The sequence below is a fragment of the Uloborus diversus genome, unplaced genomic scaffold (genome assembly GCF_026930045.1).
Source record: "Uloborus diversus isolate 005 unplaced genomic scaffold, Udiv.v.3.1 scaffold_991, whole genome shotgun sequence".
In the NCBI taxonomy this organism is placed as follows: Eukaryota; Metazoa; Arthropoda; class Arachnida; order Araneae; family Uloboridae; genus Uloborus; species Uloborus diversus.
In genome coordinates this window covers 42,313-69,636 of record NW_026559222.1, presented here as the reverse complement: position 1 = coordinate 69,636, position 27,324 = coordinate 42,313, and the positions used below count along the sequence as shown (strand labels likewise).

The following is a 27,324-nucleotide window of genomic DNA, read 5'->3' as shown; positions in this document are numbered from 1 at the left end:
GAAGTTCTTTAAACAAGAAAGAAAGTATAATGGATTTATTAAAATACCCAAATTTAAGAAGATCTACATTTCATCAGTTCTTCATCTGGTAAAAGATAATTTCGTTTGTTTATGTCACAATGAATATTGTTTATGTCACAATGAATACTTCTTAATCTTGTTATATATTTTAAAGCATTTATGGCTCAATAGTTAATACAGTGGGGTGAACTTTTTTTTCAGAAATTGCTGTCATATTTAAATAAGGTAGCTTTTAATTGCAAAATTTTTTATTAACAAAAATCTTCATCTACTAGACAACAGTTTTCCACACGAAGTATATCATGTCTTAAGTGTTTCTATACTGATATCCATAGGAAGAAACGAATTTATAATGATAGTATATGTAGTACAGTCGAACTCGCTTATAAAATACTATACTGATAATTCTATCCTGATTATAAATTCTATACTGATATCTATAGGAAGAAACGAATTTATAATGAGAGTATAGGTAGTACAGTCGAACTTGATTATAAAATACTATACTGATAATTCTATACTGATTATAAATTCTATACTGATATCTATAGGAAGAAACGAATTTATAATGAGATTATAGGTAGTACAGTCGAACTTGACTATAAATTACTATACTGATTATAAATTCTATACTGATATCTATAGGAAGAAACGAATTTATAATGAGAGTATAGGTAGTACAGTCGAACTTGATTATAAAATACTATACTGATTATAAATTCTATACTGATGTCTATAGGAAGAAACGAATTTATAATGAGAGTATAGGTAGTACAGTCGAACTCGCTTATAAAGAGCGCAAAGGAACCGCGATATTTGCTCGTTGTAACCAAGTGCTCTGAAAAATAATTAGTGAAATAAATCATGAAAATTAATCATAGTTGGGTGATTCTCCAAAATCCTAACAATATTATGTCCCCGTAGCCTAACACAAAAATTGTTTAACCCACGAAACCCAGAAAGTGTTTTCATTTTTTTAATAGTTAGAAATAACTTATCTGATGTTATTCACTGTTATTAAAACAATAACTCATTTAGTTTTTTTTACAAAAATTTTTGAATAACGTCCCCATCCGTTTTTCAAATGGACTTAAATTATTCAAACACTTTCTATCAACATTCCACAAATTCAATTTGTAGTACAAAATTAAGCATACTTAAAGGTGTAAAATAGCATTCTTTAAATAAATTTAATTACTTAAATCATCAAGGTACATCGTTTTAAGCTTTGTCCATAGGTTTTCATATCATTCTCCTGTCCTAGGAATGAGTTCAATTATTATAGACTAGCCGCCTGCGGCGACCAGCTGGTTCGCCTTCTTACGCCATTCACCTTTCTATGCAAGCAGCCACCTACGGCGGCTGTTTGGCTAACTTGTCATTTACCTTTTTACTTCAAGTTTGCCGCCTTCGGCGGCTGTTTAAACAAATTTGGCTGCAGTATTAATCAATCCATCTCTATCTTTTTTTGTGCCATTCACATTTTTACGCCAAGATTGCCGCTTTCTTCGGCTATCTACCTTTACGATCAATCTCTAAATTTTTTTACATCTCTATTTAGTTTAACCTCCCTGCTCATTTCCTAATAAAAACAAAGATCACTCAAAAAACCGCTTTTTTTATTTAAGTAGAACAAAAAAAAGTTATCTCCAAAAATCCCCGTAGTGTGCAAAAAGTAACAAAGTAAAGTAAGTGACAAAGAAAAAAAAATCTCGCTGTTTTTATTGAATTAAATGCGCACAACTATGAAATATAACGCAATATCGAAACAGCAAAACAGCAAAACGTCCAGCTTGGGGGGGGGGGGGGGGGGGGGGGGGGGGGGGGGAGATGGAAAATGAAATAAATGCATTCCCTAAATTAAACAAAAAAAAAAAAAAGGAAAGAAAGAAAGCAAGCGCTGCCGGAAAAACACGTGGTCATCACGTCATAAAATGTAGAAGTAAGCTATATAGTAAAAAAAAAAGATTAACATTGTTTGCGATTAAGATTCCGTCGAATCGAATATCGAATCGAAATCCAAGTAGTGACGTCAGAAGCATAGAAGATGAAGAATGCTTTTTTCGACCGATGCGTAGAAAGATATGATGTGTTCAGCATTAAAAAAATTAAAAAAAAAAAAAAAACTATTGCGTATTTTTAAGAACTTTTTTCTTCTGAAGAGGGCGAAATGTTTTTACTATTACCAACTTAAATTTTAGAAATGAGGCTTTGATACTTCTCGCAGGATGATATTAGAAAAATGTAAAACCCAGGAAAAAATGCAAATTGAAGGTTTTTTCAAAAATTCATAAAAAATACAAAAATTGCTCTATCTTCAAAATTTTTTCATTCATCATATTTAAAATTAAATTTCCAACACTATTGTACAAAAACATTTGTGTGGTGCGATTAGTTCGGGGTCTGTGAGGTAAAAAGTACTAAAAAGTGCAAAAAAACACATAAAATATTAAATAACTTTTTTTCTAATTAAAAGATCAAAAATCGAAGCCCGAGGTGCACTTCTTCGGCAGAAACTGTACCTGTATACCAAATTTCGTCTTTCTAGGCCTTACCGTTTTCCCGGAAAGCGCGCCACACACACACACACAAACATCTTATTTTATTATATGTATAGAAGATAAAAAAAAGATTTTTTAATTTGCTGTTCTATAAAACTGTTTATTATCATCATTTTGTTGGATTCCTTGAGTATTTTGTTGCTATGATTTGTCTGCTGTTCTCATTAAAATTTTAAAGTTCAAGAATTCGCAATTCCAATAAACAATAGGGGGCGCTACAGCCACTGTCTAATGGCGGATGAAAAAGGTAAAACAAACGCACGCCGTAACTTGTAATAATCAGGGTGCCATTTCGAAAAGCTTGTTCCGAGGTATGAATAAAATGTTTTGACTGTTTTTGATAGCTTATGTTATGTACATTTCAGATCCGATTGATGCCACTTTGCCAGAGTTGAGCATTTTAAGTAATTCAAGATAGCATCCAAGATGGCGCCCAAAACATTGAAAATTTTGTAATGAAGCAACATTAACTTTTAATACATTATTATACGGTCGAACCCGCTATAGTGGACGTCTGCGTATCCAGGGTTGTCCTAAAAAATGATTGTGATTGGGCGAATATTCTTCGACCTCCCCCCCCCCCCCCGCTAAACATTTTTTTATAAAGTCAGATAAATATTTAAAGACTTGCTTTTAAAACCCCGAAAATCGCATTGACAAGCTGTTTAGGGCTTGTAATCGTGTGATAGAAAGGTACCGAACGTTATCATAACTTAATTTTTAAACATAGTTGAACAAGTAATCTTAAATGTATGTGTATCTTACGAAAGCAAATCTAATGTTCGAGAATTTAAAAATTATTTTTGATAAAAAAAATAATAATAATGATAATATTTTAGAAACTAAATTACAATGCATCAAACATTTAGTTTACGGCTTCTTCTCATATTTTAGTGCCCAGGGACATTGCCCCGCTCGCCCATCTCTCCCGACGGCCGTGTGTGCACCCAGCAGAGAGTCCACTAAAACAGATGATTTACTATAACCAAATCAGTAATTCCTTGCATAGTTTTCGACTGACTGCTGCCATCTTCAATATATTTGATAATTATAACCTTATTCTCAATGAAAAATGTTTTGCGTTTTACAGAATTCAAAATTTATACATATATTGTCTGAAATCGATTCTAAGATAATGAAGAGAGTTACTGTAAAAACGGGGAAATTCAGACTGTTCTACTTTCCGGTTTTTAAGGGTTGATTTGTGAGAACAAAAGGGTTCTGACAAATTGCCTTTGCACAAAGAAGAAAGTAACAGAAGAATCAGTCGTGATAGGGATAAGTTAAGGAGAAAAACTGGAATTGTGTATACAGCGTTGAAATCCATCAGAGCATCCTCAAGGATTGGCAAACATTGTATTTGGAAAAATTGTAACAGCTAAATCATTTAATGTGGACAAGGCTTATGAAATGGCTAAGATAGTAGTACATAATTTTCAAGAAAGTCTCCCAAGTGGATTTTATGTCAGTCAGTCAAAAAAAAAAATTGTTGTACGCATGGATGAGGATAAAGAGAGTGGCAAAATTCCAATCGCGTTACAGATGGACGCGTCTCTTTTTTATTCCAAAATCATTGCTCTCGAAGCAAACAGAGATATAAAAATGACTGATGTCTTAAAATACGAACTTTCTTCTGTGCCTCCATCTATGTTTAAAGACGATGGAAACATGAGAGAGGCTGTTGGTTTGTCTACTTTAATGAACACTGTGAGTGTGTATCAATCTAATAGAAGAAGTAAGTCACCGACGCTAATAATCATTAACGGTTGTGCTTTACTGTGGGTTGTGCATTGGCCTGTAAGAGGGTCTGTGTATGATTTCCTGTAAAATTTCCTTGAAAAAAGCACTGACATGTTGAAAGATGCTCATGTCCACCTGGTATAAGACAGCTACTATGACTACAACATGAAGAGTGCAACAAGGGCCAGTCGTGGGAAGAAAGTATCAAGGAAGTTTGTGCTAACTGAAACGACACCACTTCCCTCACAAAATATAACGCTGTCCAATTACGACTCCAAGCGCCAATTGATATACAGCTTTTATGTAACTTCATTTCTACAAATGTTTGTAATGTCCCATTTGAGAACCGTTTGGTTGTTACTGGACAAAATACTAAGCCATTTCAAGAACATAGGAGCAACCTCAGTCAGAGAACTGATTTAAAAACAAAACACGAAGAAGTAGACATTATAATGATCCAGCAGCTAGCATCTGAAACTATAATGAAAAAAAAAATTAAACTGTTCATGTTATATGTGACGACACTGAAATATACGTGTTACTGTTAAACTTCTACCATCGACTAGGTATGAAAAATGAAGTCTGTATGGTATCGTTAAAACCAGGAAGGGCATCAGTAGACATCAAAGAAACAGTTTAAAAATGCAAGGATATAATTTTAAGTTTACCGGCTGCTCATGCCCTGTCTGGCTGTGATTCTGTTGCTCCATTCTATGGGATAGGAAATAAAATAGTTCTGAGTTTCTTCAAACTGTTAAGCAGGTACGAAAATTGGGCCATAAAGAGAGTTGTATGACAGAGGTAATTAAAGAATGCACAGCATTTATTGCTTCTTGTTATGGTGTTGAAGGTGCTACTGATATGACAGAAATAGGAATTTCTCTTTGGGCAAAAAAAAAAAAAAAAAATGGTTAAGCACAGCTACGAGCTCCTTCATTTGCTTCATTACCACCTACTAGAGACTGCTTTGCCGAAAATGTAAAACGGGCTCACTTTCAAACTATTTTGTGGTTATCTGCAAACAGTCCATTATTTCAGACAACATCATTTGGTTGGCAAAAAAATGAAATCAACAAAGAGTTTTTTTCCCATTGCCATTCTACAAAATACTCCAATTGCTGCAGACTACATTATAGCAATGACGAAGTGTTTATGCCGATCTGAACAATCCTGTATAACTATGAGATGTTGCTGTAGGACAAATAATATTTCATGTAGTATAATGTGTCAATGTTTACATGAAGGGGAAAGGTGCTGCAATCCAAATACCAATATAGCTCGCATTGTAAATGAAAGTGACTCTGAAGAAGTATTTTAACTTGATTTGTACTTTACAACTATGTAACCTTGAGCTCGGGTAACAATATCATATATAACTTTTTTATATCAACTTCAGTACTATCTTTTAAACTGCAACTTTAGAAACTAATCCTTAATGTTAACATTTGAAACATATTTTCTTGATTTCTTAGTTAAAGCATTTTTTGTCAACTTGATTCAATAAAGTTTTAATTCAACACGCTTACATGCATTTTTCACCAAAAATGACGTTGTATTTTAATTCCTCGACCTAAAAAACATATAAAAAGACCTATCACATGATAAAATCGCTCCAAAACTAAATTTTCACCTTTTTGAGCGCCATCTTGGACGCCATCTTGAATTACTCAAATTGCTCAAATCTGGCAGAGTGGCATCAACCGGATATAAAATCTACACAACATAAGCATTCAAAAACAGTGAAAAAATTTTATTCATACCTCAAAACAAGGTCACCCTATTTTTGAGCATTTGGCGCCCAGACTATAACTTGATTTGACGCTTAGTGAATGACAGTAATTTTTCATCGTGTTTGTGGGAAGCTTTCTTTTCTATTCTGCTGAAATTACATTACACCACAAACTGTCTGAAGCCTTGTAATTTACCCCAAAGAAAACACGTGGAATGGAATATTTTAACTTTTTCTTTAGTATTGTTAATCACCGCATGGTAGCGTATTCGAGCTCTGTAGTTGCGAATAGGGTATGAAACATTTTCGCTGTAATTCTCTTGGACAATATTTCTGTTTTAAATAAACGCAAAATTTTAACTCTACTCATAGTGTGTGGCTGAATTAAGAGGTTAGAGTAGAAAAATAACTTTATTTATCTTAAATATAATCCTGGGCCTACATAACAGGCAAATTTTATGGAACTTGTCATACTCCAGTTCTGGAAAAAGTGTCATACTCCTGTCCTAAAAAAAAGTCAAACTCCTGTCCTAAAAAAAAGTCAAACTCCTGTCCTAAAACAATCACTCTCCTAGAATAGAAGGATTTAGTTACATTACATTAGTTTGAAAATAAGATTGATTGAAAAAAAGAAAGTTAAAATTGGTAACGATAAATAAAAAATGTATCAGCAGAATAATTCTATTTATTGAGCAATCACGATTGCTTATTGTTCTCATTTGACAGTTTTGAATTCCTATCATTTTATTTTCCCGCCAGCACCCTCTGCCAGCACCACCGTCGCGTCGACCGGCCTCACGACGCTGCTCCTCTTGCGAAAACCGTCTCCATGTTGGGTCCATATCCTACACGCATACATACACACACACGCCTACACACACATACACACACTCATGCCTGCGCACAGACACAAACACACACTCCTACACACACATACACACACTCATTCCTGCACACAGACACAAACACATATGCCTACATACTCACACACGAACGCCTACACACACACACGCGCATACACACACAGCACTGCATACACAACACGCACACATATGCATACATACACACACACACCCACACACATGCATATATACACACACGCACCCACACATATGCGCCTACACAAACACACACGCGCATTCATACACACACACGCTCGTGATTGCGAAAAACATAATTTGAATTCAAGACGCCAAAAATTAAAATTAATATAATTTTTTTTAAATTTTTTTTTGTTCAGACGAAGCGTTCCAAAAGAGATTTATTGGTTAGAAATTTGTTTGCCTAAATGTGGCTCGAGTAGGTAAGTGAAGTTGCTATAAATTTCGCAGTTGCTTTAAATTCAAAGTAAAATACGTGTTATCAATATTGCTGATTCCGTTTTTGTTTTATGTTTGTATTTTCTGAACTACAAAACGATTCGCAGGTAATGAGAAGGTAACTTTTCGTTTTGTAAATTTTATCATACTGTGCATGGCTAACTTAGCGAAAGTTTTGATGTAGCAATCGATTTTATTTTTCGTTGAAATGAATGTCCGTTATTCGGAGTGTCAACTATTCAGAGTGAATAATATGGAAAAACCTATATGGAACTTGTACTCGAAGAAATTGGGGGTGTCCGTTAACGGAGGTTTTACATAAATTTTGTTTTGTCATTCACTAACCATACTTTGTGATTTAGGCTTCAGTTATTTCTTTATTACCATAGTTACATTTTAAATAACCCATGAAGAAATTCATTTTGTAACTCTCCTGCTTGTCAGTCTCTTGCTGTATGAAAATTTGACCCCCTGTTTTGAGGGTGTAGCATAGTTTAAGTGAGTTCCCTCTATTTTCCCCTTAATAAGTTCCTAACAAAAAGTAAGTATAATTTTTTTCAGATTTTTTTCAGCATTTTTATTTTTAAAAAATTTGTGACTGGAAAATGTCAGGTTTTTGGAGAATCACCCAGTTGCTTTTTTTTTCGTCTTTTCAATCACTTAATTGCTCTTGTTCATTTAATCTTACACACATGTATAGTTTTTTTTTTTTTTTGTTTCTTTACTCCGCAAATTAAAAAAAAAAAGTGCTGTCATCGCTTGTTCTCAGGATCTATGATTTATCACTAACTTTGGAATATTAAGGAAAATTTACCAAAAAAGGATAAGCTGAGCTGAAATTCAATAGAAATCATCCGGACATCAAAGACGGTCAAGTGAGGACAATAAGCAATCGTGATTGCTCAAAAAAAAAAAAAAAAACATTTTATACAGTACGTGAAATACACCGCCAGTTCAGTCATTTCCAGCCGAGGACTGCAGTTTCGTGCTTATTAGCACTCATCAGCCCGGCATAGGAAAGTGACTGAGCTGGAGATGGAAAACCTCTTAAGGAAGCCAAGAGTGCGAAACAAACTGGTAGCTAATATAGAATTAGCAGACCAGACGAGTGACCGAAGCAATGGTTCGGTTGAACTCGAAGATTGAACGCGAGGCAAGGTATATTCAGTAAATTACCGCCTATTAGCCAGGGCTAAGGCAGAAATACGTGAAATACACCGACAGCTCTTGGCTTCCTTAAGAGGTTTTCCATCTCCAGCTCAGTCACTTTCCTATGTCGGGCTGATGAGTGCTAATAAGCACAAAACTGCAGTCCTCCGCTGGAAATGACTGAGCTGGCGGTGTATTTCACGTATTTCTGCTTTAGCCCTGGCTAATGGGCGGTAATTTACTGAACATTTTATACAGTGTTTTGATAGGAAAAAGACCAAACTGAATGGTTGTATGAAATCAAAGAACAATAACAAATATCGTCAAAGTAATGCTTCAACATACATATATTTTATAGGTTCAGTACTTCGTTGGTGTACTACGCATTGACGTGGAGTACGAATGAGCTGGAGGGAGACCCATACTGGAATTTCTTCCTTGCTGGTCTGGTAGAATTTCCGGCAACTTTGTCGTCCATGTACATAGCGAAATTCTATGGAAGACGGAAACCTCTGTCCAATGCTTCTTTCGTGGCAGGCGCCATCTTGGCAGTTTATTCGGGAATGGTCGCTCGGCAAGGTAAAGATAATTACGAGAGAAAAAAAATAATTAAAATAATAATTTTAAAAAGAAGGCTTTTTGAGAGGTAGTCGCAGCAGCTGGACGGCCTTACTGGTAGTTAGTTCTTTAAAGATTAAAGATATGCTCGCACCATTTAGAGTCTCGATATCTTTGTGCTTTAAAAGTTTAGGAGAATCATTTAAAGACATTTCTTATAAATGCATACCAAATTTTAAAAGCCGCACAAATCATTAAACCTATATCAGATACGGGGTGTAAAGCACATTACACGGTTGAGTCCTTAAAATTAAAAAAAGCACGATTTTCGATTCTGCCCGACCTATTAAAACGATTCCATTTATTGAAATAGGGGTACGGAAAAACGGCTTAAGAACTTGCGGCATTAGCTTGCAGTGTTATTGCCCATTTGGCGAACAATATAATTCAGGTAAGAGGTAGCAAGTGGTACAGGATTTTCTCGCTTCCTCTTTTTGCTGATTGCTCTCCCTTGAAAGAAATGGGCTTGCTCAAGGCCATAGTTCAACCTCTCAGACATGGACAGTATTACTCAGGTACTATTTTGGTTTTATTCATACAAATAAATAACAGAAAAGGGTAGGAAATTTTCCTGTTTTAATTCACCAACTTTTGTGAAACGCACAAGAAGTATCGTTGGGTGAATGCTATTAGTCAGTAGATAACTGCAGTTCAGTTTTTTTTCATACTGATTCAAGGAAAACTCTAAAAATGAATGCTTTTTCATGATTTAAAGCTTGACTTTATTGTTATATATTAAACTACCATTTATAACTTTTATTTAATCAGAAGCATTTATGTCTTCTGTCGAACAGAAATTTTCAACAAAGGTGAAACTTTCTATTTTTTTTCTCCAAATTTGCACTTACCTACTTGAAGTACTCAGTCGATATTGGTTGTTGGGTCTATACATGGTGTTTCAGTTAAATGTTTCAGAACTCCTATAAGAGGGGTAGGAGGTATACTGACGACTCGAAATCATATGGCAATGGGAGGGGGGGGGGGGCGAAAATGATTTCACAACCCGGGAAATTTTCGATATGCCGGGAGTATTCCAGACTGTTCGGAGTCGCATGCGCCAAAGATGTGAGGTGTGAATAAAAGCTTGGGGAAAAAGCTTCGAACACTTCAGGGCAGTTCATACATCGGCCGTCCGTCCCGTCCATCCCGTTTTCTGACGTGACGGACTGCCGACGAAAACAGGGTAGCATTCACATAGGATCGCCGTACATCAATCACGTGGCGGAATACACCCATCAAAGAGAAGAGCCCGCTGCTTGGCGGAAACCAATTAAATGCTGTCCTACTTTTGACGGCCGTCAGACAGCAAGGCTCTTCTGATCGAAACCGGTCCCGTCCAAGATGGCTTGCTGTCATGGCAACCAGCAAAGAAAACCACTTTCGGGTGGAAAAACACGGCGCGGACGTGACGGACGGCCGATGTGTGAACAGCCCCTTACTTGGACCCACGTACCTTTCGCTTCTTACATGCAAAATCAAAAATATTTTTCACTTACGGCCTCATTCGTTATGATTCTTCTGTGTACATCACCGGTTCAGGAAAGCATTTCCGACCCCGCACTGCGATGTTACTTCGAATCGTCATGATGCTCCCTACCCCTGAATCGTAGCTGAAGTAGCGACACGTCCGCCATCTTGGGGCTAAACGATGCTTTCTTCTACGTCTGCTATGGTGAAGTAGCCTGCTTTGCTTCTTAGTTGTGGCTTCTTATTAACTCCATGTTAATTCACAGTCAAGAAACACCACATTTAAGAAGCAAAACACGATATTTCACCGTAGCAGAGATAGGGGAAAGCATCGTTCAGCCCCAAGATGGCGGACGTGTCGCTACTTAAGCTACGATCGAGAGCTTTATCTAATATACACCCCAAACTACTACTACTTAGGTTCACCTTACCAGTTGAAGGACATCATTTCTTTTTTCCAGATAGCAAAGGGAAGTTGGCGCTCTTCATGATGGCCAAATTCTGCACCGTCATCTCATTCACACTCCTTTACGTCTACAGCTCCGAGCTTTTCCCGACGGCCGTCAGGGGCGTTGGTGTCGGATACTGCTCCACAGCAGCGAGGGTGGGCGCCATTTTGGCTCCTTTTGTTGCACACATGGTAAGAAACAGAGTGAGAGAGAAGAGTAGAGTTTAGTGACAGAGATTTAATATGAACTAGATACACTACGAGAAACCGGACGTATGGGCAAGCCAGAAAGTTAAGTAGACAGGCAAGCGACCGAAAAGCGCATGCGTGCTAAACTTTTGCCGTTGCCAATCTCGTCACTGATAATCGTAGACTACGCTTTTGCCTTATTTCAAGATTCGCGCGTCGCGTGGCGGCCAGTGGTTGCTGCTACGGAGTTGCGTATCGAGTTATACTACATCTGCGTTTTGTAATGACTGGAGCTCGGATTGTATGAGAACGCATATGTGACATGCAACTGCATGTTTCTGTTTTCTTTCTTTCTTTCTTTCTTTTTTTTTTTGACTTCAATGCATATAAATGCAAAAAAAAAAAAAAAAAATTAAAGCAATTTAAAAAAAAAAATTATTTGCAGCTGTTTTATTTGTCCTTAAATTTTGATTAACAAAAGGAAAGTTCAACATTTTTTTTTCTCCACAAATAACGAATAATTTGAAGACCCATGGAAAGCTCTTCGAGGAAACAATTACTGCTCCTTTCAGTAGCTATTAAGAACAGAAAAGGGTTTTCCAGGCGGGGAGAGAGGGGAGGGGCGAGTGACATTTAATAAGAGTTTGTTTGTTCAGGGCACGCCTAATGGGTCTGAGCGACAGAGATTTTTGAGCTGCAAAATCACAATGACAATTTGCCAATCTTTACAATAGTTATTCGAATTTTCCTTTATAAAGGGTGTCCCAAAATTAACGCAAGATTTGAATTTTCCGCCATTTTTGCAATAAATGGTTGGCAACCCTGGAAAAAGAACAATTTGACAGCTGAGAGTTTAGGGCAGAGGTTCCCAACCGGTGGTTCGCGAACCCCCAGGGGTTCGCGAGGTGTAGGAAGGGGGTTCGCGAAATTTTCGGTGCAATGGCGGATTTTTCCTAGTTTGATAAAAAATTATAAAATATTCAATTTGCACACATAGTTACTAAATTTTTTTTTAATTTGAAAACGCGCCCGACTCTTGTATTAAGCTCAAAAAAAAAAAAAATCTTTCAGCGGTTTTATAATCTTGGTTAAAAAGAAATTTTCTCTTTTTTTTTTTTCGATAGACAACAAAAAGAGATATCCTTCCTTCTTTATTGCGAGGCGCCATGCAGAAACGTTGTATTAAGCTGTGGCGGGGATCACGATGACTTTAAAAAGGCGCCATCGCGTGGAGTCAATCAAACAATATACATAATATACATATGTCGGAAAAAATAAAGAATTCTCAAACAATGCATCATAGGGGTATTATTTCTAATCTGGTTGAAATATAACTCGGGAATTTCCGTCGAATTCAGTCATCGAATAGCAGACATGACAGCAAAAGGCTCCAAACTTAAAATTTATTACTGGATTTTACCCATCTGTTCGTTTTTAAAAATATATAACATCAGCATGCTCATAGCTCTGGGGAAATAGTTGTTAACAGACGTATTTAGAGATACTTTAGAGATGCTTGAAAACAAGTGATTTTGTTTGCAATTGGTTTTGCTACGTGAACTTGCTACTCTGTTTGTGAAGTTATAATCGTGTTGGTAATTTTTATGATTTAATAACTTTCTGCTGTTATGGATCGATGGTTGAAAACTGGTAGTTTCGTTGAGCGACAAATGGACAAGCAGTCAATCGATCAACCCTCAACGTCAGCAGTAACTTTCGAATCAACACAGGATATTGAAATAGATAGCTGTAATGAACTGCCGCCTCCCCCGATTAAACAGAAAAGTGAACTAGGGGGGAAAAAAGCGAAAATATGACAGTGACTATTTACAAATGGGCTTTTATTTTACTGGAGAAGAGTCTGAACCTAGACCGCTTTGTCTTCTCTGCAACGAAGTTCTAGCGAACAGCAGTTTGAAACCGTCACTTCTGAGAAGACACCTCGAAACAAAGCATCCGACACACAAGGACAAACCTATTGAATATTTAAAAAAAAATTGGAATATAATAAAAAGTGTAGCGTCTCTACGTTCCTGTTAGAATCCAACGAAGATAGTAAAATGGCCCTTGAAGCTTCATATCGAGTCCGTTATAGAATTGCAAGATCTGGACAGCCACATACAATTGCAGGAAATTAAATTGGACCGTGTGCTAAAGATATTGCTAAGTGTATGCTGGGAGAAAAGTCAGCAAAAAAAATTGACCTGGTTCCGCTATCAAACAACACAGTATCACGCAGAATTACTGATTTGGAAAGTAATGTGGAGAAAGAACTTGTGAATAGAATAAAAGAGAATAATTTTGCGATCCAGCTTGATGAGTCAACTGATGTAGCAAACGCTGCAATATTACTTGTCTATGTTAGGTATATTTTTAACGATACAATTAAAGAAGATGTACTATTTGCAAAGCCTTTGAAAACCAACACAACTGGAGAAGCAATTTTTGAACTGGTCAACAGTTACTTTGAAGAAAATGGAATAGATTGGTCTTTGTGTGGGGGTGTGTGCACGGATGGTGCAAAATCAATGACAGGAAAATTTGTTGGCTTTGTGGTGCGAGTAAAGAAGATCAACGAGAAAATTGAATGGACTCATTGCTGCATTCATAGACAAGCATTAGCATGTAAGAGTATTCCCGCAGAATTATCCGCTACTTTGAATGATGCGGTAAAAATTGTAAATTTCACAAAATCACGTGCCACAAACTGCCGTCTATTTCACGCGCTTTGTGAGGAATTGAGAAGCCTTCATGTTACTTTACTTCTTCACACAGAAGTTAGATGGCTTTCCCGTGGCAAAATTTTGACACGCTTATTTGAATTGAAGTCAGAAGTCCAGGCATTTTTTGTTGATCATCCATTTCACTTGTCCACTTGCATATTCGATCCTCTTTGGATGCAAAGGCTTGCATATTTAGCTGACATCTTTTCAAAATTAAATGAATTAAATCTATCCTTGCAAGGTGCAGTTGTTAATATTTTCGTTGTATATGATAAAATTGAAGCTATGGTAAAAAAAATTGAATTTCTGGATCCAATGCCTGGAAATGGGTGAGTTTTCTTGTTTCACTTCTCTTAGTAGTTTTTTATCAGAAAACTCAATGAAACTTGATGAAAGCGTTAAAAGAAATGCATGTGAACATCTGCAACATCTTGAACTAACTTTTGACGAGTATTTTCCTAATAAGCGTAACGTCCCTCTCTCAAACAACTGGATACGCAATCCTTTTGAAGGAAATCCATGCTTAGAGAACACCCTGACATTATCTGAAAAGGAAATGCTCATCGAGTTATCCTGTGATAATTCATTGAAAACTACCTTTAAAGCGCTCTCGTTAATTGACTTCTGGCTCAGTGTAAGAAATGACTATACCGTTTTGTCCAAAAAAAGCAATTCGAATTTTATTACCATTTTGTACAACATATCTGTGCGAGAAAGGATTTTCCTCCTATACTTATCTCAAAGATAAATACCAAAGCAGATTGAATGCAGAGCCTGATTTAAGACTCAAACTGTCAGACATTGAACCAAACTTTCAGTTTCTTTGTTTCGTCAAACAGCCACAAATATCGCATTAAGGATTTTTCCCCCAATTTAAAGTACGCTTAAAAAAAAGTTGGTTTATAAAACTTCTTGTTTATAATTTTTCTTGTAGATGTAGTTTTAACTTTTTATTAATGTTTGCACTTAATGATATTTTGCAATTATATTTTTGTTTATTGCAATCAAATGCTGCAAAAAATGGAAAGCAAACATGCTGTTTTTTTATTGTTTCTTACATGTTACTAATTTCAACATCAGGGGGTTCGCGAACTTTTTTGCCTGTTCCAAGGGGTTCGCAAAGAGAAAAAGGTTGGGAACCGCTGGTTTAGGGTAATCAAAAATGGAGCGTTATACGATACAATAACGCGCTTTCACTATTGAACAATTGTTTCAAAAATAATGAAAGTTGAGGCTGGTCAAGCAGTTACTGTTATTGGCGCTCGGTATCGCAACACGGTAATGCACAGGTGGTTGTGGGCTTGTTGACATAGACCTTTGAATTCAAATAACCCCATAAGAAGAAATTTGAAAATGTTAAATCACACGATCTAGGGTGCCAATTCTGATCACCGAAATGAGAGAGTACGCGACTAGGAAATGCCTTATGCAGTAATTGAAATGTTTCACTCTCTCTAGCTGTATGGTACAATAACACCCCATTTTTACTAACCCTAAACTCTCAACTGTCAAATTGTTCTTTTTTCATGGCTGCCAACAATTTATGGAAAAAATGGTGGCAAATTCAAATCTTGCGTTAATTTTGGGACACCCTTTAGTATACAGTGAAACCTGTTTAAGTTGGCCACCTGCGGTGCACTACTTTAGTGGTCAACTTAAACAGGTGGTCAGCTTACAAAGGTTGATTTACAAATTTACATGATAAGGGCTAATTCCGTGCCTGAAAAAAGCCGTCAGCTTAGACAGGTGGTCAACTTACAAGGGTGGTCAATTTCACATGTTTTACTGTATATGTTTCAAGCCGTTATTGTAAGCTCGTGAAAAGTTCGATTTCCAATCATGAATAAGTTTACACTACAGGTGGAAATGTAAGAAAAAAAAGCCACGGGACGAAGTTAATTGTCTTCATATGGGCATATTACATATGCTCTATTAGACATCTACAGAAGTTGAAAGGAGTTGAATTTGCTAAATGACAGGGGGCGATTCCTAAGCGGTGAAAAACTTGGAGAGGATATTGGAATTTATTGAAATGCAAAAAAGAAAAAGCCTGAACATTTTTCATTCAGATACAACGACTTTCTCTTCGCAAATAAAAACGTCCGTGCATATTTTTTAATTTTTTTAACCGACGAAAAAACGGAGGAGATTCTCAAGTCGACCCGAATATTTTTTTATGTATGACCACGCAGAATAGTCTGATTTTGATAATTCTTTTTTTATTGAAAAATTTTATTGAAATATCAATATGGGGAAGATGCCCATACCCTACAAGAACTGAAAAGGAGAACCATCGAAGAGGTGAACGCCATTCCGATTCAGATGTGCCAAAACGTAGCCAGCAGAAGCTTCCAAAATCGGCTACATCAGTGCACTGCTGCTGGAGGCCGCCATCTTGCAGATATCGTCTTTAAAAGTTAATGTAAAAAAACTGTTTGAAGGGGGGGGGGGGGGTACCAAAGGTAATAAAAAAAAAATTCCAATCCTCTACATTTAATAGTATTTTATTTACTAGCTTCGTGCCCAGCGTTGGACGGGCTACTTAAAAAATGAAAGAGATGTCCAACTGATGTTTTTGTATTACTCTGACATCAGTTTCTAAAGCGCTAAGGAGTAAATAAATACGCGTAATGCAAGGTTTGCAAAACACCAGAAGAGCATATTTTTATCAAAAATCTCTTTAACGTTAATCATAGTTATCAATGATGCAAGTTATGAGTATTTTCAATTAGCACAAAAGATGAAAATATTTGCATTATCAACTATAATATGTGCTCACGTTAAAATGAATTACATCTGATAGACTATATCTGAACTATTAATGTACAATTACAATCAGCTTTTTACATAGAATGACACATACTTTTTGGTTGACTACGTGAAACTAAGGCACCAAGACTAAATAACTACCAATAAGCATTAATTTAATACCAAGTCATCAAATTCCGATTTGGCTTTAGTTAAAATCCTTAAAAACAATCTTTTTTGTTCAACTCTGTTTCATAAAGAAATCCAAACACTCTTAATTTAGCATGTTCTTTTAACGATATAAACTATTTTAAAAATAGAAACAGGAAGGAAAAAGAGAGTTATTACAATTCGAAAACTCACCCATGTGACGGAAAAAAGTCCAACAAAATAAGCATAATTAGTCGCACATCCTAAGTGTACCAAAATATGAGGCCGGTCAATGATAAACTTACACTACAATCAATAAACATATCAAAGAAACAACTTTCATATGCTGAAAAGAGTTAAGAACGTTGGATGTCTATACATATAATAAAATAAGATGTTTGTGTGTGTGTGTGTGTGTATGTGTGTGTGGCGCGCATCCTGGGAAAACGGTAAGGCCTAGAAAGATGAAATTTGGTATACAGGTGTAGTTTTTGCTGAAGTTGTGCACCTCGGGCTTCGATTTTTGATATTTTAATTAGAAAAAAAGTTATTTAATGTTTTATGTGATTTTTAGTACTTTTTAGTACTTTTAACCTCACAGACCCCGAACCAATCGCGCCAGAAAAATATTTTTGGTACTATAGTGTCGGAAATTTAATTTTAAATATGATGAACAAAAAAATTTTGAAGATAGAGCAATTTTTGTATTTTTTATGAATTTTTGAAAAAACCTTTAATTTGCATGTTTTTCTGGGTTTTATTTTTTTATAATATCATCCTGCGAGAAGTATCAAAGCCTCATTTCTGAAATTTAAGTTGGTAATAGTAAAAACATTTCGCCCTCTTCAGAAGAAAAAAGTTCTTAAAAATACGCAATAGTCTTTTTTTTTTACAATTTTTTTAATGCTGAACACATCATGTCCTTTCACGCGTCAGTCGAAAAAAGCGTTCTTCAATCTTTTATGCCTGTGACGTCACTACTTGGGTTTCGATTCAATATTTACGATGGAATCTTAATCGCAAGCAATGTTAATCTTTTTTTTTTTTTTTTACTATATAGCTTACTTCTACATTTTCTGGCGTGATGACCACGTGTTTTTTCGGCAGCGCTTGCTTTTTTTCTTTCCTTTTTTTTTTTTTTTTTTTTTTGTTGTTTTATTTAGGGATTGCATTTATTTCTTTTTCCATCCCCCCCCCCCAAGCTGGACCTTTCGCTGTATCTATATTACGTTACATTTCATAGTTGTGCGCATTAATTCAATAAAAGCAGCGAGATTTTTTTTATCTTTGTCAAACGCTACTTTTTGCACACTACGGGGAATTTGAGCTTTTTTTTTTTTTGCTCTACTTAAATAAAAAAAGCGGTTTTTTGAGTGTTCTTTGTTTTTATTAGGAAATGGGTGAGGAGGTCAAAATAAATAGAGATGGATAAGAAAATGTAGAGATAGATTGTAAAGGTAGATAGCCGCCGAAGGTGACAATCTTGGCGTAAAAATGTGAATGGCACAAAAAAAAAGATAGAGATGGATTGATTAATACTACTGCCAAATTTATTTAAACAACCGCCGAAGGCGGCAAACTTGAAGTAAAATGGTAAATGACAAGTTAGCCAAACAGCCTCCGTAGGTGGCTGCTTGCACATTGGATGTCAATGCCCCCTCCCTCCCCCACATACACCATGACTTTGAAAAAACAATGCTTTCACATAAAAGTGGTAGTGCTTTTTGTTATTTTTCGACAAAATTTGCATGAAGAGTACGTCGTTGTGTCTCCCCTCCCCCTCCGTTAAAAATATTCCAAACGACGAATCTGGAGACAGATCTAGAAAATATTTTATTCTAATTATTAATGATATAGATAGATATAGATTGATTGACACCGCCACGAAATTCATTTAAGCAGCCGCCGAAAGCGGCAACATTGGCGTAAAAAAACGAATGATAATACTGATTTATAGAGAAAAACATTGATTAATGTCGTCGCTAAATTGTTTAAGCTGCCGCCGAAGGCGGCACCCCTGGCGTAAAAAGGCGAATGGCGTAAAAAGGCGGACCAGCTGGTCGCCGCAGGCGGCTAGTAAAAAATATAAAAAGGACAGACGATAAAATAAAGGCTATGTCCGAATAGGGCAACCAATTTTAAACTAATTTTCAATGAAATTCTAGATGGAAACGTTGTTTTAAGATTTGGACAGCAGCCAAAAAAATCTCTTTTAAAACAATTATTAGAATTTTACTTGCTCACGCATATGCAAAATGGCAACAGGAAAGAAATAAAAATTCCTGAATAACGTTATGTTAATTAACGTTTTAATTAATATCTCCCATAATTAAAGTCGCACAATTACGAGATTGGTCCTATTGTTTTTTTCTTTGGAAAATTTCGAATTGATCGGTATCTCGTTTGACTCTCGATTCGCAACGGTTCTCGAGAAGATCGATTTTCAGACCGACAGACAGACAGACAGACGGACGCGAACAGATTTTAATATTATAGTGGATTGCTCTCCAAAATGAGTGCATACCTTTCGCCGCACCCTGTATTTACCAACAACGACTCACGAGTTAAGGTTTATAGTTATAGTCAATCATACAGATTAACTGGTATTGTGTGCTGTAATTTTATCGAAATACGTTTGATTCACTAAAAGATCCAACCGAAAGAATGAAAGTTAACATTTGTTCGATCTATTAGGGTGGACATTCCCAACCACATCTTTGCTACTGGGCCTATGGGCTGCTCTGCGCGACTTGCGGTTTGTGCATTCTGCTACTTCCAGAGACTAGCAACAGAAAGTTGCCCGATACGCTACTGGATGGAGAGCAATTTCACAGGTAAATAGTTTTATTCCTTCAAACGACAGAATTCATCGACACATGAATTGATGCAAAAATAATGGCAATTTTGACGAGTGTTGGGCTGAGAAGATTAGGATTGTTGCAAAACAAAAGATAGAACTGAGTTTTTTGAGCAATCACGATTGCTTATTGCTTTCAGTTGACTGTTTTTTGGCGTGCTATCATTTTATTTTCCCCCCGCCACCCTCCGCACTATCACCGTCGACCGGTTCCTCACGATGCAGCTCCTATAGCGAAAGCCGTCTCCCGGTTGCATCCATGTCCTACACACACGCGCATACATACACAACTACACACACACGCACACATACACACACACACACACACGAACACATACACATACACCTACACACATACATACAGACACCTACACATACACACACAAACATACACACAACTATCCACACATTCGTGCCTGCACATAGACACAAACACATATGCCTACACACACACATACACATACCCCCCCACACACACATTCATACACACAGCTACCCACACACTTATGTCAGCACACAGACACAAACACACATGCCTACACACACATACACATACCCCCTACACACACATACACATACCCCCCCCCACACACATTCATACACACAGCTACCCACACACTTATGTCAGCACACAGACACAAACACACATGCCTGCACACACATACACATACCCCCTAACACAAACACACATACCCCCCACACACAAATACACACGCCTACATACACACACTCGTGGTTGCGAAAAACATAATTTGAATTCAAGATGTCAAAATTCAAATAAATTTTCCTTTTCTTTTTTTTTTTCAAATTGAATTTATAAAAAATAAGCAACCATGATTTCGGAATATTACACTTTTGCACTGAATGACTAATTAACGAATTCGAAGCTATTTCAGTACAAATGTTGTAAATTTTGGTTCAACCACGTTGGATTTGCTCCTGCGCACAAGATTTTTATTTTTTTTTTTCACTTTTGTTGGTTGTCTCTTGATCATACAAATGTGGGGGTTATACAAATGCAGGGGTGTCTTTCAAAACTACAGATTTTCTTACATCGCCTAGCAAAAAAAGTTGCTTCCATTTTTATTTCGATAAAATATTCACTCAGCTCCAAAAACATTTTCGAAGTACAAAGCCCGGGGGTCGGTAACTTTTCTGGAGTTAAGTGTCTTTTTGTTTTTCCGGATATATTAAAGTGGTTTTTTAAAGAGCTCAGTATTGGTACTGCATCATCACAAAGAGAAAAAAAAAAAAAAAAAATGCATACTGTGAAACAAGTTTATTGTGATACCGACGGTCCGACTTGCAAGTTTCCATGATTTGTCTTGCCCTCTTTGAATGGCGCAATGCCAAGCATCGCTTCCTGCCATCACTAGTACAATACTAGGGTTTTTCGTTCTCTAGTTTTACCTAAGGCCCCTATATATATGAGCCGACACATCAGCAGCCATTTTGGATCGGAGCGCGTGTTTGAGTGGTTGTCTTTTCTGGCGAGTTATCGCGTTTGGTGATTGTTCATTTTGAGCAATTATTAGCGGCACGTGAATTGCTTATTGAATAAAATATTATTTTTGGCAAATTTGGCGAAATCTGGAACTTTGCTGTGCTAACCCTAGCAGTGCAACAATGAAAAATGCGATCCAAAATGGCTAAACTTAAGCTGATACGTCGGCCTATCTATATAGAGGCTCTAATTTTACCTGTTGAGCTTTTTGATGATTTCGTGTCATAAAATCGTGCGAGACCAGTTTTTACAGGCTTCGCCATATTTGAGGAAATATTTATTTAGCTTCGTTTTCAAAGTTCAATATTTCTGCTTATTCGCAACTCCAGCGCTCGAATACGCTACCTTGCGGTGATTTACAAAACTACCGAAGAAACTAAAACATTGCCACGTTGCGTTCCACGTGTGTCTGTTGACGTAAACACAGGCAGTTTGTTCTGAGTATTTATTAACGCAATCGATGTGTCTTAGTTTGCTTTCAGCTACAAAAATTAATTCGTCCCTTAGTATTCTCGAGCTTCTCAAAATAATGTTAGTTTTCCTTATTTCCTTCTAAAATATGAGTTGATTGAGAAATGGTGAAAGCGAAAACTGTGGATTAACAAACTTGAATAACGTTATACAAAGTAAAAAATTTTATTGTTTTGTATGAATTTGTAAGAATATGAGTTTTTTAAATCTTAAATTAATTTAACTAACCATATTTTACAGCAGCATTTAGTTGGAATGGACAGTATGCAAAATATTTTTTTGAATATATTATCTTAGAACAAAATTAAAAATGTTTAACTGAGAAAGAATTTACTTTATTCCTTTTATTCTCAGCTGAAAGGTTTCGCCAAATTTGTTTAGGGTTATAGTTTTAGTATTGTGCGAGCAAAGTAGCCTTGGCTAAATTTCGCGTTTTTAGTTAAACCATTTTTAATTTTTATCATGAGTGGAATAAAATGGTAGAAAGATTATAGAATTCGATAAGCAAAAAGAAATAATGGTAGATCAACTGAAAAGAAAACTACCACCACATATTCATGAGAATTTTGTTGATGATTTGCATAGCATGAAATAATTAAATCGTAACTCAGAAATTAGAAACATCGAAACAGAAAAATTTTAAATTAACAGATTCGGGAATTCGAGAGAAATAACTCAGCTACAAATGCAAAACAATAAGCGCTAGCCAAGCAAAGCAAAGAAGTATTATCTTCTTTTGGTAATAATTTGTAATGTCATATTAAATTTTCTAGCATTAATTGTTATTCTTGTCAGGCCACAATTATTATTTAGTTTTATCAAGAATTGATAAATGTCGAATTCAACATCGTAAAAATGGCTGCTTAGAACTACGAACTACGTAGTTTGCATTAATGTTTGACGTTTAGTAATGCTTCTTGAATTCCAATCTCTTTCTACGTGGGCAAAAATATCCTCAGGACTTAAAATATTGATTTAAAAAGGATAAAACAAAAGAATCATTCATACGAACAAAAATCACAACACTTTTAGCATTTTCTTCGTTACCACGTGCGTTTGTTTTAGTTTTTTCGTCCGCCATTAGACAGTGACTGCAGTGCCCCCTATAGTTCGTTGGAGTTGCGAATAGTGAACAGCTAGCTGCATTAAGGCCCCTTTATATACGAGATGGCGCATCAGCTTAAGATCAGCCTTTTTGGATCGGAGTGCGTGTTTGAGTGGTTGTCTTTTCTGGCGAGTAATCGCGTTTGGTGATTGTTCACTGCGAGCGATTATTAGCGGCACGTGAATTGTTTATCAAATAAAGTATTATTTTCAGTAAATTTGGCGAAACTCAAAGCTTTGCTCTGGTAACCCTAGTAGAGCAACAATGAAAAATCCGATCCAAAATGGCTAAACTTAAGCTGATGCGTCGGCCTATCTATATAGTGGCTCTAAGCTGCAATGTCCGGATTTACCCGGTCTACCTTGAAAATAAAAATTGTGTCAAGTGACGTATATTCAAAAATCAGGCTTGAAAAAAAGAAAAAAAACAAACAAAAACATCAAGCAAAATTTCCCTTCCAAACAATGGTGACAGATATTAAATTACTTTTAAGAAATTAAAATGAGAAAGAAACGATGGATTTAAAAAGCGTAACCATGGGGAAACACAGAATAAAATAAGTTTAAGAAATGAAAATGAGGAAGATGGAAAGAAACAATGGATTCAAGAAGCGTAACCGTGGAAACGCGAAAATAAAATGGTTAACATCTTGAATGGAGATGAGATTTTTCGAACTTGATTTAAAAAGGCTTGTAACTTTTTTTCCTTTCGAGATAGGAGCTTAGTTTTTGCACCATAGGTGGAGATAGATTCCGGAATAAAAAAGTTGCTTTTTTGAATAGTGTCAAAAAGAAAACTGTGGGACGATTCCTTCACATTTTATTGATGTTTTAAATGAAGAAAGTAGTGCCTAAATTTCACCTAAGTCTAAAGAAATTCGAGCTAAAAAGCAAATAACTCCCGCCGTAAGTAGGTTGGAGCATTGAAAAAAACTGCGTAGAGCGCGGAAAATTCTACTTTTTCCAACCATATGTAATATTAATATGTGCAAGTAATTTTTCACCCCCATATTCGGGAATTTATTTGAAAATTGAGCCTAAATTGGAATGAAAAAACGAACTATTTATCGGATTTTTTACCGGCCTGCAAACTTTGTCTGGACTTTCTATTTCTATTCAAGAGTCACAACTGACTTCAACTGTATTTTATGTCGAGGTCTGCATACTAGTGCCTTGCCTCCATTATTTTATATACCGATAGATGGCAGCATCATCACCGGATCGAACAGTTAATGAGAATTTAGAACTAGTCCAAGAGCTAATAGCTACCTGGTACTAGCACCCCCAGAGGTATCGTTTCACTTGGAGGACATTGAGACCACGAGCATATTTAACGTCGCCCAGTCCCCTTTAATGACGACGGTGGGTCTTCGACCAGCGGGGATCGAACCCGAGCCCCTCCGGCCCCGAGTCCAATGCCCTACCGATCAGGCTACCACGGCCCCTTGTCTGGACTTGAAGAAACAAATTGAAACTTTCAGCGAAATCGACCGGGTAGTTTTCGAGTTTTGCGCGTTCAAACCTCTACCTACCTCTGTGGTTCAAACACACAGACGCATTTTAGAGACTTCATTTTATACTGTGTACAGATTCATTTTATACTATGTCGAGATGTCAACTCTTTTTACACCATGAAAAATAAACCTAAATAACTCCTCTTATAAGCTTTTTAGACACTTAAGTCAGCTTTTGAGTCTTAAAAACTCATTAAGCTACCAAAGCAACTGGAGAACTGACTTCACAGTCGTTTAGACAACAATAAAATCACTTAGAGATTTGACTGAAGAATATAAGACTTTTAAACTCAACCATTCTTAATTTGTTTTTAATCTCTATTTTTATGAATATGTTCTTAGTAGCATTCTGATGCTTACTTCAACCAGGATTTCTCTTTCTTTTTTATAGAAACGATGTCATCATCAGTTGCAAAACCTTGAGTAATCCATAGGAGGCATGTCTTTTTGAAGACTTGGAGGAGTGATTGACGCTCAGTTAGGAAGTCGTCTTGTAACTGTTTCAATATTAAAATACTTTACATTATTTATTTCTTCAAATCTTTTTGAAAAAAAAAAAAGTATATTCTTCCGTTTACCAGCCCATAAATACGAGTTCATGTTATCCAAAAATTGTATTTCAAATACAGCTAGTGTAACTTAGCTACAAAGTACTTGGTATGGTGTCTTGTTTTGCCTGTTCACAGATGCTGGAGAAGTTTCTGAAATACTATATGTTACTAACAATGTTGCCGGTTAGATTTTTCTCATTCATCTAACATTGTGCAGCAGTTTTCCAGCGACCTCTTCACCCGTAATAGCAGTAAATAATTTTAAAATCGTGTCCACACAAATGGGGGCAATTCCCTCTTCTTTGATGGCTTGCAATGGGTTTTTTCCTTCAGTCAAAAGTGCTACTTAGTCACTGAAATTGATAGAACTGATCATGACACATTTAAACTACTTTGAATACCGCCTCCAGAAAGACCCCGTAAGTTTAACAAGAAAAATAGTGCAATTATGGAGAGTTTCTTCAATAGGGTACTTCTCAGGAGAGGACTTCTCTTCATGCTTCTAAAACTAAAGGCCAATAATTTTATTATTTTGTCTAATCTATTCAATGGAATTCAACGCGAATTCACTACGGAATAATATGATTTCGAGTATTGTTCTTGCAGCACCAACAGCAGATCAGTTGGCTCATAAACCTTGCATCCCCATGGTTCCTGTATATTTTCTTTTTAAATTGACGTAATTACAATATCCAATGAAAATTTCTCATGTCATCACCATCATCAAACGTACAACGTTACATACTGGTCCTTATCTTCATGTTGGACAATGCTCCTGAGCATACTGCCAATTCGACGTTCGAATGGTTTCTGGGTAATAGCGTTTATGTTACATACTAGCCACCTTAACCCCTTCAGACCTGGTGTCCGGTATACCGGACATACACTTTAAACAGCTGCTAATCATTTAATAATTGGTTTAATTAGTTGATTTTTTTTTGTAGTTGACTCTTTACATTCTACTTATTATAATCTGTGAAATAATTTTTCGTTTTGAGATTGACAACACTGACATATAGGGATTGAGAGATAGAGAGTGGCTCATTTTTCCAACCATGGATTTTCATCTGAAAAGCGAGGTTTTTTCCTGATTTTTTAAAAAATATATAATATTTAATTAATCGTTTCAAACGCTTATATTATGTTTTATAATTGTTTGTAGAACATTTTATAATGAAGTTTGTTTGGTATTTTATCGTTTTTGTATATGAAATATTGATTTCAAAAATATGAGTCCGGAATATTGGACGTGCCATAACTCTTTTAATTTTTCTCCTACAAACTCAAAATTTTGTCTATAAGATACCCTTTATTATAGTACACTGTGTACCAAATATCAACATTTTTGGTCCAATATGCCAATATTTGACCTACATGCGAAGTCTTTTCCGTTTAGCTTCTTTTTTAATATGCCTGTTAATTTTCATAAAAGACAGTTAAAGGAAGACTTAAGCACAAAGAGCGAAAACCATATTTACAGCACCGGTGGAAATGAAACCCCACACTCTTCTGTCCTGTGCCGCAAACCGCAATCACTCAGGCAAGCATGACCAAGGATAATAGAAGAAAAAGGAGACGCTCAAAGCCGTAAACTTGCTGCGCGCACTTGAAGAAGCCGTACCTTGTGTTCGACGAAACTCACCGGTCTACCGGTAAGTAACCGGTTACTAACCCCAGCGTTCTATAAGCAATCGGATACCGCACCGGTTACCATTCTAAGCAGTTGATTAGTTGATTGGAGCACGTGATCATTAGCTGTCGCGTGATTAACTAACCGGTCGCTACCAGTCGTGCTCGTCGAAAGTAAGCGTGGACAGAGCCACAGCCTTCTATGTATCAGGCCTACGTGCTGTATTGCGCAATCGATGCCACGTGACCTCTCAGAGGCGATCGGCGGTAAATTCCCTCTAGTTCAAACAGCGTTCGTAGAGTAGCTGATCGTTGCAAAACAACTCTGGTATTAGTTAGCAAAGTAATAATTATTCGAAAAGTATTGTGTGAATGTTCAGTTTACGTTATCAGCAGTCTCTTAATGGAGACTTGGAATGATGTTCTTTTTTTCTTTCTTTGTATTGTTGTGCTTAAGGCTGCAGAAGCCGTTGGGATGCTTTAGTAGTGAAAATTTAACGTATTAAATGTTTAACATTTCCGAATATGTTTGGAAGCTACATTTTTTAACCAAAACATGCTTTTAAGAAGGTAAGTCTGATTATCAATGCTTATTTTTTTAATAGAATCGATAATAAAAAATAAATACTTGTTAAATAATTTTTTAATGATTTTTTTTCCCTGTAAGGTACAAATTTTATGTGTGGTTTTATTCAGGCTATACATTTTCATTACTTTCAATTTTAGTGACGAAGGTTTTTTGCCCCCACTTTGGGTAATAATTATATTTTGTAAATATTGTTTCAAGGAACTTTTTAGCATGAATTGTCTAAAGAGTGCGGTTTAGTAGATA

At 36.2% G+C, this 27,324-nt stretch overlaps 1 protein-coding gene across 1 annotated transcript; it reads left to right on the top strand.

The window, feature by feature from the left end:
* On the top strand, window positions 1-24,841 carry LOC129234090 (organic cation transporter protein-like). Its single transcript, XM_054867980.1, has 5 exons — window positions 1-88; window positions 8,878-9,098; window positions 11,066-11,244; window positions 19,557-19,696; window positions 24,704-24,841. The coding sequence occupies exons 1-5, from the start codon at window positions 30-32 to the stop codon at window positions 24,744-24,746; spliced, it is 642 nt and encodes a 213-aa protein (XP_054723955.1). The 5' UTR covers window positions 1-29; the 3' UTR covers window positions 24,747-24,841.
* The last annotated feature ends 2,483 nt before the right edge of the window (window positions 24,842-27,324 follow it).